Raw genomic sequence first — 11438 nt, forward strand, 5'->3', positions numbered from 1 at the left:
TGTAATTTATGTCATAGGCTGCTGAGAGGATTCACAGAGTAAGAATTTCATTGTATGGTGTAACGAACTGTTTACTGTACACATGACAATAAACTCTTGAATCTTGAAAATGGCAGTAGCTGGATGGCCACACAGGAGAGAGTTGCAGTATCCAGACAGGATGTCACCAGGGCCTGGACAAGTAGTTGGGCAGAGTCAGATCCTACAAATATTATGCAGGATGTATCTGCAGAACCAGGTCATGGCTTTGATGTGCTGAGAGAAGGACAGACTTGAGTTAATTGTCACCCCCAGACTCTTTGTCCAGGTTGATCAATAAACACACTGTCTGAAGCCATTTGTCCCAAGCAGGGTCACAGCAAACCAGAGCCTAACCCGGCAACACAGGGCACAAGGCTGAAGGGGGAGGGGACACACCCAGGATGGGACACCAGTTCATCGCAAGGCACCCCGAGCAGGACTCGAACCCCAGACCCTTCAGAGAGCAAGACCCAGCCAAACCCACTGCACCACCGTGCCCCCGATGTAATGCTGTGTTTTAATACATATTGTTATAGGAGTAAAATTAAGAACGCAGGTGGGAAGTTCCCAAATACATTAACGATAAGATAAAAAGGTAAGATGAATATAAAATTTAGTTGAAACATTCCTTCTGCTTTGCACATTCCTCGCTGCCTGTTCCCGCACAGTATCTCTTTGCTGTTTAATACCGACGACTTGTGTGTTTTCCAGATAAAGTGTCAATTTATTTCGTACGGCTCAGCTTTTCACATTTCATATCTGTTCATTCCAGATGTCTTTACATGTCAATCAAAAAGAACTGCCAACAAAAAATGAAAATGTGCAAGACTCCTATAGCTCTGATTGTCACGTTGATTCACAAAAATGTATATCTCCTCTATACATTTTATATGTTTAAGCCCCTTACAGACAAAGTAGGGAGCAACAACCCCAGAGCTACAGCATGTGGAGATGACTGTGCCCAATGAGGTACGATGGGCCTTACTTCCATCAAAAACATGGTGAAGTGAAAACCTGAAATATTGAAACTGACTCTTAAAATCTTTATTTATTTTCCATGTGTATCTAGAAGTTTCTCAGTCCTCATGTCATCATCTCTCTTTATACACTCCAGTTTGAATTTTCCCCGCGATGTTTTTCCTTCTTCACCTTGACACAGTTCCCTCCAGCCACACGGTTTGCCAGAGAGGCAGCAATGAGCCAAGAGCACTTGCCGCGGAAGTGTGAAAATAGGGCGGAACTCCGAAAGATGCCAGAAGAGCAGCGTTCATCATGCAGTAGAACTCATATGAAAACGAGCGATGATCATGAAGGAAAAGCACATGACACTTCTGTCAAACAGCTCTTGGCTGCTGTTTTTTATTCTTCGTACTTTTTGTGTGAAGTTGCTTGCTCTCCTGAGCTTAAACCGGCTGCCACCTGGTGCTGCTATTTCTACAGAAGATGAATAAGATTCATAAATTTAATCCTGAATCATGAGAGTCACAAGGATGTTATAATGTGATGGTAAAACACGGTGGAAGGGTTACTGTCTTCCTGAGCAGAGTTCGATAAACTGTAACCCTTCAATTAATTTTGCTTTACTAAATTCAAGGATGTCAAGCAGCATTTCAATCTTTTTCTTCCTTTTAAATATGAAAGTATCCAGGTGGTGGAAGGATGGTTTAGGAAGTAGAAATTTATGTTAAAATTAAGATGATATGTAGCTCATCACATTTCTTCACGTAGCAGACACTTTTACACAAAATGTCAAGGTTACAATTTGTTTACCCACTTATACAGTTGAGGAGTTGAGGGTAAGTACCTTGCTCAAGGGTACAACAGCTGGAGGTAGGAATCAAACATGCAACCTGGGGGGTCCAAAGGCAGCAGCTCTAAACACTGCACTACCAGCTGTCCCTCTTTGACTGAATGACACTCAGATTCAGAAAACATCCAGGGCGTATCTCTCGCTCACAGCGATACCGTGGTACTGCGCATATGCTCAAGTATACTTACTAAGGGCTTCAGGAGGACACCTGGGCTTCCTCCATGAATCTTTACGCTACTGAGATCAGCGGTGGAAATGTAGGGTTCCCCCCCCCCCCTCCCCCTTTGGTCAGACATTAAATTTCATTTATTGTCATTTTTGTGTTGGGTTTTCACCAAAACAAGTTGACCATTAAACTGAATGACTATTTGAGCGTTGAACATCTGTTCCCTTCATCGGGTCGCTCGCAATGCGGATCGTGTCATCGTCCCTGTGTAATCCAAGGAACGGATTAGAACCTCATCAGGGTGTCTTCTTTTCTCGAAAAATATTCTCGTGCTGCGGCTTGCAGATACGTCGCTTTATCTCTGTCGGATGTTGTGTGCCATAATTCTTCCCATGGTGGCAATGTTTACACTATGCCCTGCATGCAGGGTCACTTCTATATTCTTGGCTTTGCGCGGATCTGCATGGACAGAACTCATATAGGGAGCTTAATCCACCCTTTAGGTTGCTGTTTTTGATTTGGACCCAACACCAGCCGGGGCAAGGAGGGCAGGTGAGTGTTTCTTCAGTTCCTTCTTCCTGCTGTAGTTAGTGCTGAGGCTGGTGTCTGAACCTGCTCGAACTCTTCATGCAATGCAGTTGCATGGTTTCTGTCTCGGATTGCACATGAATAGGACTGGAAAATGATCTGTTTCAATGATCTCAGGACAGAATTAAATAGGGGTGCTCAAAAATTGTCCTGATTTTCTTAACCAATTTTTGGGGTTAGGAGTTTCATCTACTAGGAGTGTAGAATAGCCAACGGTCCTCATATGCATTTATTAATTTAGCAGATGCTTTTCTCCAAAGTGACTTCAAATCAACTCTGTGTAGTGTTATGAGCCCCCACACATTATTCACCACGGTGACTTACACTGCTAGGTACACTACTTACAATGGGTCACTCATCCATACATCAGTGGAACACACACACGCACACGCACACACACACACACACACACACACACACACACACACACACACACACACACACACTATGGGTGCTGAGCAGCATGTCTTTGGACTGTGGGAGGAAACCAGAGCACCCAAAGACTTACACTGCTAGATACACTACTTACAATGGGTAACTCCTCTATACATGAGTGGGACACACTCTTGCTGTCACTCACACACTATGGGGGGAAACCTGAACAGCTTGTCTTTGGACTGTGGGAGGAAACCAGAGCCCTTGGAAGAAACCCATGCAGACATAGGGTCAACATGCAGACTCCACACAGACTGAGTGGGGATCTTACCCCTGTCCTCTCGCACCACCCAGGTGCTGTGGGACAGTAGCGCTACCCGCTGTGCCACCGTGCCACCCACCCATGGAGTCTACATCATGTCAATGGAATCTTAAACATGACAGCAAGTTCAGTTCTCACTGATATTTATACGTTGGATTCCCGTGTTATGAATGGTCAGGTTATGAATTTTCAAAATTGAAAGCATTTCCCAAGTTATCTATCAATTTATTGTTTTAATTTTGTTTTGTTCACATCTATTCGAGAACATTTCAGTGAGTTGCAGGGTGAAATACGCCCAAACCGAACAAGGAAAATAGTGTGGAACCGCCTTAATTCAATCCACTTCCACGGTGTTTATATCAGGTTTTCTTGAGTCTTGATGATCAATAACAAGATGATTTTGAGTTGAATCAGTCGTGAATTGACATTGTACTGGATATTGTGGAGACAGCACATTGTCCATCGTTTTAAATTGGCTTTAATCTCAACAGATCAAAGTTAAAATGTTAAAGGCTTTTGTAAGGTTTTACAAGGTATTTTTCATGTATTATTACTATAACCAGGACTTTTACAGAACCTAACCTGTAAAGAAACCCTCAGTTTTATTAAAGCTTTTATTGATTGTGCATATTAATAAAGTTGAAAGCGGCCAGAAACTGACAAACGCTGGACGTGTTTTTATTATTGATCGATTAGCAAATAGGAATGAAGAGGAGGTTGTGGAAATGTATCTGGAGACAGCTGGTAGGATGGCTGTTAAAGCTTCTGCCTTTGTACCCCTCTGGTTGCAGGTTCGAATCCCCTCTCCAGTTATAGTACCCTTGAGCAAGGTACCTACCCTAAATTGCTCCAGTAAAAATACCCAGCTGTATAAATGAGTAAATGATTGTAAATAGGTTAACATTGTAAGTCACTTTGGAGAAAAGCATCAGCTAAATGAATAAATGTAATATACATATGTAGAGAGACAGATCAATAGATGTTGCTGTTCTCAGAATCAAGGTCAGGGTCTAGTGTTGTCTAGAACAGCTTGTTGAAACCCTAAGCCTTCTCTTCCCTGGAGAGCCAATGTAACCTGATAATAGGGTGTCAGGTACATGGATGGGTAACCAGGTGCTGCAGTCTGCATTGATGGGATGTTTACTTTGCGCAAGGGCACAGACCTGCTGAGGACATTTCCAGTGAAAAGCAGTCCTGCGATGTGTCACTGGGTCGCCAGCAAAGAGCAGCACAAGCCTGGCTGTGCTAAAAAATATTGCAGTGAAGTAAACAATGCTACTGTGCTTGAGGGTTAGCTGTCATCATGTCATGTGGGATGTCACTGAGTGTAGGGTTTCATGCAATGGTGGCACAGTGGTGCAGTGAGTAGCACTGCTGTCTCACAGCACCTGGGAGGTGTGAGAGGATGTGGGTTTGATCCCCACTTAGTGTGTGTGGAGTTTCCATGTTCTCCCTGTGTCTGTGTGTTTTGTCCGGGTGCTCTGGTTTCCTCCCACACTCCAAAGACATGCTGTTCAAGTTCTCCATAGTGTGTGAGTGACAGAGAGGGTGTGTGTGTTCCACTGATGTATGGATGACTGACCCAGTGTAAGTAGTGTATCTAGCAGTGTAAGTTACCCTGGTGAATAAGAAGTGTGGGCTGATAACACTACATAGAGTTCATTGGAAGTCACTTTGGAGGAAAGTGTCTGCTAAATAAATGCAATAGTGTTACTCTTGCGAAATACTCCTCTGAGGCAACTGGAGGATCAGCAACATCAAACACTGGTAGTATTTTCCCTACAGCTCCATCTTTAACAATAACATTAATTATTTATAGCCGTTAAATCAGCCGCTTCACACATTTTGCGGTGGCTGCAAGTTTGCGGGTTCCGTTTTTTAAAATCCACCGTGGTCTTGCTGCCACAGCAATGCTTCGGTTGACAGCAGGCTGCGCAAATTAAACATTTCCGCTTGCATATTGTGTCTATAATAAAGCACAAGTCAGTCGCCGGGACTCTGATCTCCTTTCTGTCTTTACATTTTATATTTTTATTGTTATTACAACAAATATTGTAAATTGCCTTTCCTCATTTTAATATGTATATCAAGGATGAGGACTATCTAATGTCCCCAGGTTGCCCAAAGGCTTTCTGGCTCTCTTTGTCCTGCACGAATGTAAATTATTGACCAGTCCTGCTTTCTGCTGGTCTCTCTCCTGTCAACAGCCATCCTGTGCACAATAACAGCATCCCTCCCTCCTTCCCTCGCTGTGCCCTGTGCTTCCTGCCTCAGCCTGGCTCCCGGGGTCACTGCGCGTCGGCCTCATCCCCACCAGGTTCTTCCTCCTCTTCCTCCTCACTCACAGGTCAGAGAAATGGCCATAATTCTCTTTGGGTGCTGAAGCTGAGCCTCTCCAGGGATCAGCCTGTGGGTACCGATGACATCATGGATCTTTCTTAGGTATCTATCCATTTTTATTTCTTTAAAGCTCTTCTTTCTTTCCATTCTGAGTCCCCTTGGACACCTCTTCACTTTTCCACCGTTTACTTATTTATTTATTAACTAGTACCTCTCAGCTCGAATACTTTCCCTGCTATACTGTTAACGCCGTTAATGCACATATTCGCTTTTTCTTCGGTTTGGCCTCCGTCGATCACTTTGCGAGCAGTCCAACGCTGAAAAATATCTCCGCTTCATTTAACTTTCACAGGTCTCTTCGAAAAGAGCAGAAATGAAGTTTTCAATGTGGCTTCTCCCTGTTGTGATGGTGGTACATTCTAAGTCAGCTTCATATACCAGCCTGTGCGGGAAAGGCTGTACCTGCCTGGGGGAGTTCAGGTTTGTGAACTGCTCCGATGCCCTCTTCGGCCATCTCCCCAGGAACGTGCCCCCTTTCGCCGAACACCTGGACCTGTCCCTCAACCAGCTGGGTCACATCCCCGCCGGCTACTTCCACCCCCTCCGCAGGATCAGGGTGCTCCTCCTGAACGGCAACAACATCAGCGCTCTTGCTGATGGCACCTTCTACTCCCTGCAGAGCCTCCAGAGGCTGGACCTGAGCCGCAACAGGATCTCCATCCTGAGTGCTGGCTTTTCTCTGGGCCTAGGCTCCCTGAAGGAGCTGCTGCTGGGGCAGAACCGGCTCACGGGCTTGGAAAGCGGAAGCTTCCTCTACCTGGATGGCCTGAGGAGGCTCGACCTGAGCGCCAACGCCATCCGAACCATCCACGTGCGCGCCTTCGGCGGAATGACAGCCCTGCGCAGGCTGCACCTGCAGGACAACCGGCTCGAGTTCCTGGGCGGTGGCATTTTCTCCACACTGCGCTCACTGGAGGTGCTCGACCTGCGGGGAAACCTCATCGACGCTACCGAGGGAGGGGTCTTCACGCCCCTCGCTAGCCTGGCCACGCTAGACCTAGCCCACAACCGCCTCAGCTCCATCCGCTTCAGGACCCTGTTGAGCATCCCCAGCTACAGCACCCACATCCTGCTGGGAGGAAACCGATGGCACTGCGACTGCGACCTGCAGAGGGTGTTTCGCAAGCTGCGCAGCGTACAGAGGCTCTTCCTGGACGACTACGCCACCCTGAGCTGCGCAGAGCCTCCCGAGCTGCAGGGCTACCGGCTCGAGGAGGTCGACTCACAGCTCTGCGTCGCGGAGACGGTCACCGTGCTCATCATCACTGTCACCGTGGTAATCACCGTGGTGGCTGCCGTCGTCATGGCGGAGAAGAACAGGAAGAAGCGAACGGGCGTGCACTGGAGCGAGGAAAGCGACACCCCCTATGATCCCCAGGGCTAGCGATCAGTTCCCGGTGACTGAAAATACCATCAATTTGTCCCTTGCTCACATTCCTAAAGTTTTGCTGATCCCAAATTAACAAAAGAGAGTCCTTTTCCTTCTTTGTTTTTAATGAGAACATCAGGATCGCAGTGACATACAGCAACAAAGAAAGGCAACAACACGGAGTAATATTGGAAGTGGAAATCAAGTGCTGTAAATTACAGTGTTTGGCCTGTGCCTCCTCGCTGGTGGGTCTGGGGTTTGAGACCCGCATGGGGTGCCTTGCGATGGACTGGCGTCCCGTCCTGGGTGTGTCCCGTCCCCCTCCAGCCTTGTGCCGTGTCATCCCGGGTTAGGCTGTGGTTCGCCATGACCCTGCTTCGACTAAGTGGTTTCAGTCACTGTGTGTGTGTGTGTGTGTGTGTGTGTGTGTGTGTGTGTGTGTGTGTGTTCACATTCAGATCACATTATAATTTTAAAGAAAGTTAATCCCTAGGACCCACCCACACTTTCTGAACCACTTGTCCCATACAGGGTCATGGGGAACCAGAGCCTAACCCAGCAACTGAGGGTGTAAGGCTGGAGGGGGAGAGGACACACCCAGGACGGGACGCCAGTCCATCACAAGGCACCCCAAGCAGGACTCAAACCCCAGACCCACCGGAAAGCAGGACCTGGTCCAACCCACTGCGCCACCGCGCGACTGCACCCCCTCTCCCTAGGACCCTCCATATGTAAATAGAAATACAAGTATAGACCACGACTGCAAAATATTGTTCTTTTTAAGAATAAAAATAAATGCATTAAACAAAAAACCGGCAGAGGACTTGGAAATACTCCGGTGGGATTACGAACAGACTGATTTTCCGTTTAAAACAATATTTCACTTGTTCAAAGACTCTATTTACATCCCAAGTGATCATTTTAACTTGGAAGTCAGTTTTGCCGCACTTGTTGCGGTAGAAATACAATTCGTGCTATTTCTACTGTTCTAGGACTGTTTTCACTGTTCTCGCGTTGTGATGTGTGCACCCCAAGTATGGTGGACGGTTTCTATTGCCATGACAGGAGCAAGTAGTCCATCCATCCATCCATCTTCCTCTGCTTTTATCCGGGGCGGGGTCGCGGGGGCAGCAGTCCGAGCAGAGTCCTCCAGACTTCCCTCTCCCCGCACACCTCCTCCAGTTCCTCTGGGGGAACCCCAAGGCGTTCCCAGGCCAGCCGGGAGACATAGTCTCTCCAACGTGTCCTGGGTCTGCCCCGAGGCCTCCTCCCAGTGGGACAAGCCCAGAACACCTCCCCAGGGAGGTGTCCAGGAGGCATCCGGAACAGATGCCCAAACCACCTCAACTGGCTCCTCTCGATGCGGAGGAGCAGCGGCTCTACTCCGAGCTTCTCCCGGGTGACTGAGCTCCTCACCCTATCCCTAAGGGTGCGCCCAGCCACTCTGTGGAGGAAACTCATTTCTGCCGCTTGTATCCGCGATCTCATTCTTTTGGTCATGATCCAGAGTTCATGACCATAGGTGAGGGTAGGAACGTAGATCGACCGGTAAATTGAGAGCTTCGCCTTACGACTCAGCTTCCTCTTCACCACAACAGACCGGTACAATGACCGCATTACTGCGGACGCCACACCGATCCGTCTGTCAACCTGCCGCTCCATTTTTCCCTCACTCGTGAACAAGACCCCGAGATACTTAAACTCCTCCACTTGAGGGAGGAGCTCCCCCCTAACCCGGAGGGGGCAATCCACCTTTTTCCGACTGAGAACCATGGCCTCGGATTTGGAGGTGCTGATTCTCATCCCCGCCGCTTCGCACTCGGCTGCAAACCTCCCCAGTGCACGCTACAAGTCTTGACTTGATGAAGCCAGCAGGACCACATCGTCCGCAGAAAGCAGAGACGAGATCCTGCGGCCACCAAAACAGACACTCTCCATTCCCTGGCTGTGCCTAGAAATTCTGTCCATAAAGATAATGAACAGAATCGGTGATAAAGGGCAGCCCTGGCGGAGTCCAACATGCACCGGGAACAGGTCTGACTTACTGCCGGCAATGCGAACCAAGCTCCTGCTCCGGTCATACAGGGAACGAACAGCCCGTAGCAACGAGCCCCGAACCCCATAATCCCGAAGTACCTCCCACAGGATGCCACGAGGGACACGGTCAAATGCCTTCTCCAGGTCCACAAAACACATATGGACTGGTTGGGCAAACTCCCACGAACCCTCCAACACCCTAGTGAGGGTATAGAGCTGGTCCAGTGTTCCACGGCCAGGGCGAAAACCGCATTGCTCCTTCTGAATCCGAGCTTCGACTATCGGTCGGATTCTCCTCTCCAGTACCCCTGCATAGACTTTCCCAGGGAGGCTAAGGAGTGTGATCCCCCTGTAGTTGGAACACAATCTCCGGTCCCCCTTCTTAAAAGAGGGACCACCACCCCGGTCTGCCAGTCCAGAGGCACCGTTCCCGAACTCCACGCGATGCTGCAGAGGCGTGTCAGCCAAGACAGCCCCACAACATCCAGAGACTTGAGAAACTCGGGGCGGATCTCATCCACCCCCGGAGCCTTGCCACCGAGGAGTTTTTTGACTACCTCAGCAACTTCTGCCAGGGTAATGGACGAGTCCCCCTCTACGGAAGGCATGTCGGAGGGATTGAGGAGATCCTCAAAGTACTCCTTCCACCGCCCGAGAACATCCTCAGCTGAGGTCAGCAGTGCACCACTTCCACTGTAAACAGTGTTCGTGGAACACCGCTTCCCCCCTCTGAGTCGCCGGACGGTTTGCCAGAATCTCTTTGAGGCTGACCGAAAGTCTTCCTCCATGGCCTCACCGAACTCCTCCCAAGCTCGAGTTTTTGCCGCAGTGACTGCCAGAGCCGCGCTCCGTTTGGCCCGTCGGTACCTGTCAGCTGCTTCAGGAGTCCCATGAGCCAGCCAGGCCTGATAGAACTCCTTCTTCAGCTTGACGGCATCCCTTACTTCCGGTGTCCACCACCGTGTTCAGGGATTGCCGCCGCGACAGGCGCCGGAGACCTTATGGCCGCAGCTCCAAACCGCCGCCCCGACAATGGAGGCGCGGAACATAGTCCATTAGTATGTGGAGGTAGTGTCCCCCACCTCCCTCGGGACCTGGTTGAAGCTCTGCCGGAGGTGGGAGTTGAAGACTTCTCTGACAGGGGCCTCCGCCAAACGTTCCCAACAGACCCTCACTATGCGTTTGGGCCTGCCAGGTCTGTCCAGCTTTTTCCCCCGCCATCGAATCCAACTCACCACCAGGTGGTGATCAGTTGACAGCTCAGCCCCTCTCTTCACCCGAGTGTCCAAGACATATGGCCGAAGGTCAGAAGAAATGACTACAAAGTCGATCATCGACCTCCGACCTAGGGTGTCCTGGTGCCAAGTGCACTGATGGACACCCTTATGCATGAACATGGTGTTCGTTATGGATAAACCGCGACTAGCACAGAAATCCAATAACAACTCACCGCTCGGGTTCAGATCAGGGAGGCCGTTCCTCCCAATCACGCCCCTCCAGGTATCACTGTCGCTGCCCACGTGGGCGTTAAAGTCCCCCAGTAGAACGACAGAGTCCCCAGTGGGAGCGCTTTCCAGCATGCCCCCCAGGGAAAAGACTGGGTACTCTACACTGCCGCTAGGCGCATAAGCACAAACGACAGTGAGAGACCGTTCCCTGACCCGAAGGCGTAGGGAGACGACCCTCTCATTCACCAGGGTAGACTCCAACACATGGCGGCTGAACTGGGGGGCTATTAATAAGCCCACACCTATTCAAGGATGAGGACTATCTAATGTCCCCAGGTTGTCCCACACGCCGCCTCTCACCTTGGGCAACGCCAGAATAGTGGAGAGTCCACCCTTGATCGAGAAGAGTGGTTCCAGAACCCAAGCTGTGAGTGGAAGTGAGCCCGACTATATCTAGATGGTATCTCTCAACTTCCCGCACCAGCTCAGGCTCCTTCCCCGCCAGTGAGGTGACATTCCAAGTCCCAAAAACCAGAGTTGGCGCTTGAGGTTTGGGCGGTGGTCGGCCGGGCACTCGGCCCCGACCACCGCCCAAATCACAATGCACCGGCCCCTTACGTCCTCTCCGGCAGGTGGTGAGCCCACCGAAGAGCGGCTCCACGTCTTGGCTTTGGGCTGAGCCCAGCCAGGCCCCGTGGGCATAGACCTGGCCACCAGGCGCTCGCCTGCGAGCCCCCCCCCCAGGCCTGGCTCCAGGGTGGGGCCCCGGTGACCCCATACCGGGCGGGGTAAACGAAAGCCTTGATTTTTTCTTCATAAGGGGTTTTTGAACCGCGCTTTGTCTCGTCTGTCATCCAGGACCTGTCTGCCATGGGAGACCCTACCAGGGGCATATAGCCCCA

The 11438-nt window shown here is 49.9% G+C and overlaps 1 protein-coding gene across 1 annotated transcript; it reads left to right on the forward strand.

The window, feature by feature from the left end:
- The first annotated feature begins 972 nt into the window (after positions 1 to 972).
- Positions 973 to 7066, forward strand: LOC108924226 (leucine-rich alpha-2-glycoprotein-like). Its single transcript, XM_029247482.1, has 2 exons — positions 973 to 990; positions 5975 to 7066. Exons 1-2 carry the CDS (start codon positions 973 to 975, stop codon positions 7064 to 7066), a joined length of 1110 nt encoding a protein of 369 aa, XP_029103315.1.
- The last annotated feature ends 4372 nt before the right edge of the window (positions 7067 to 11438 follow it).

This window comes from Scleropages formosus, chromosome 21 (genome assembly GCF_900964775.1).
Source record: "Scleropages formosus chromosome 21, fSclFor1.1, whole genome shotgun sequence".
Lineage (NCBI taxonomy): Eukaryota > Metazoa > Chordata > Actinopteri > Osteoglossiformes > Osteoglossidae > Scleropages > Scleropages formosus.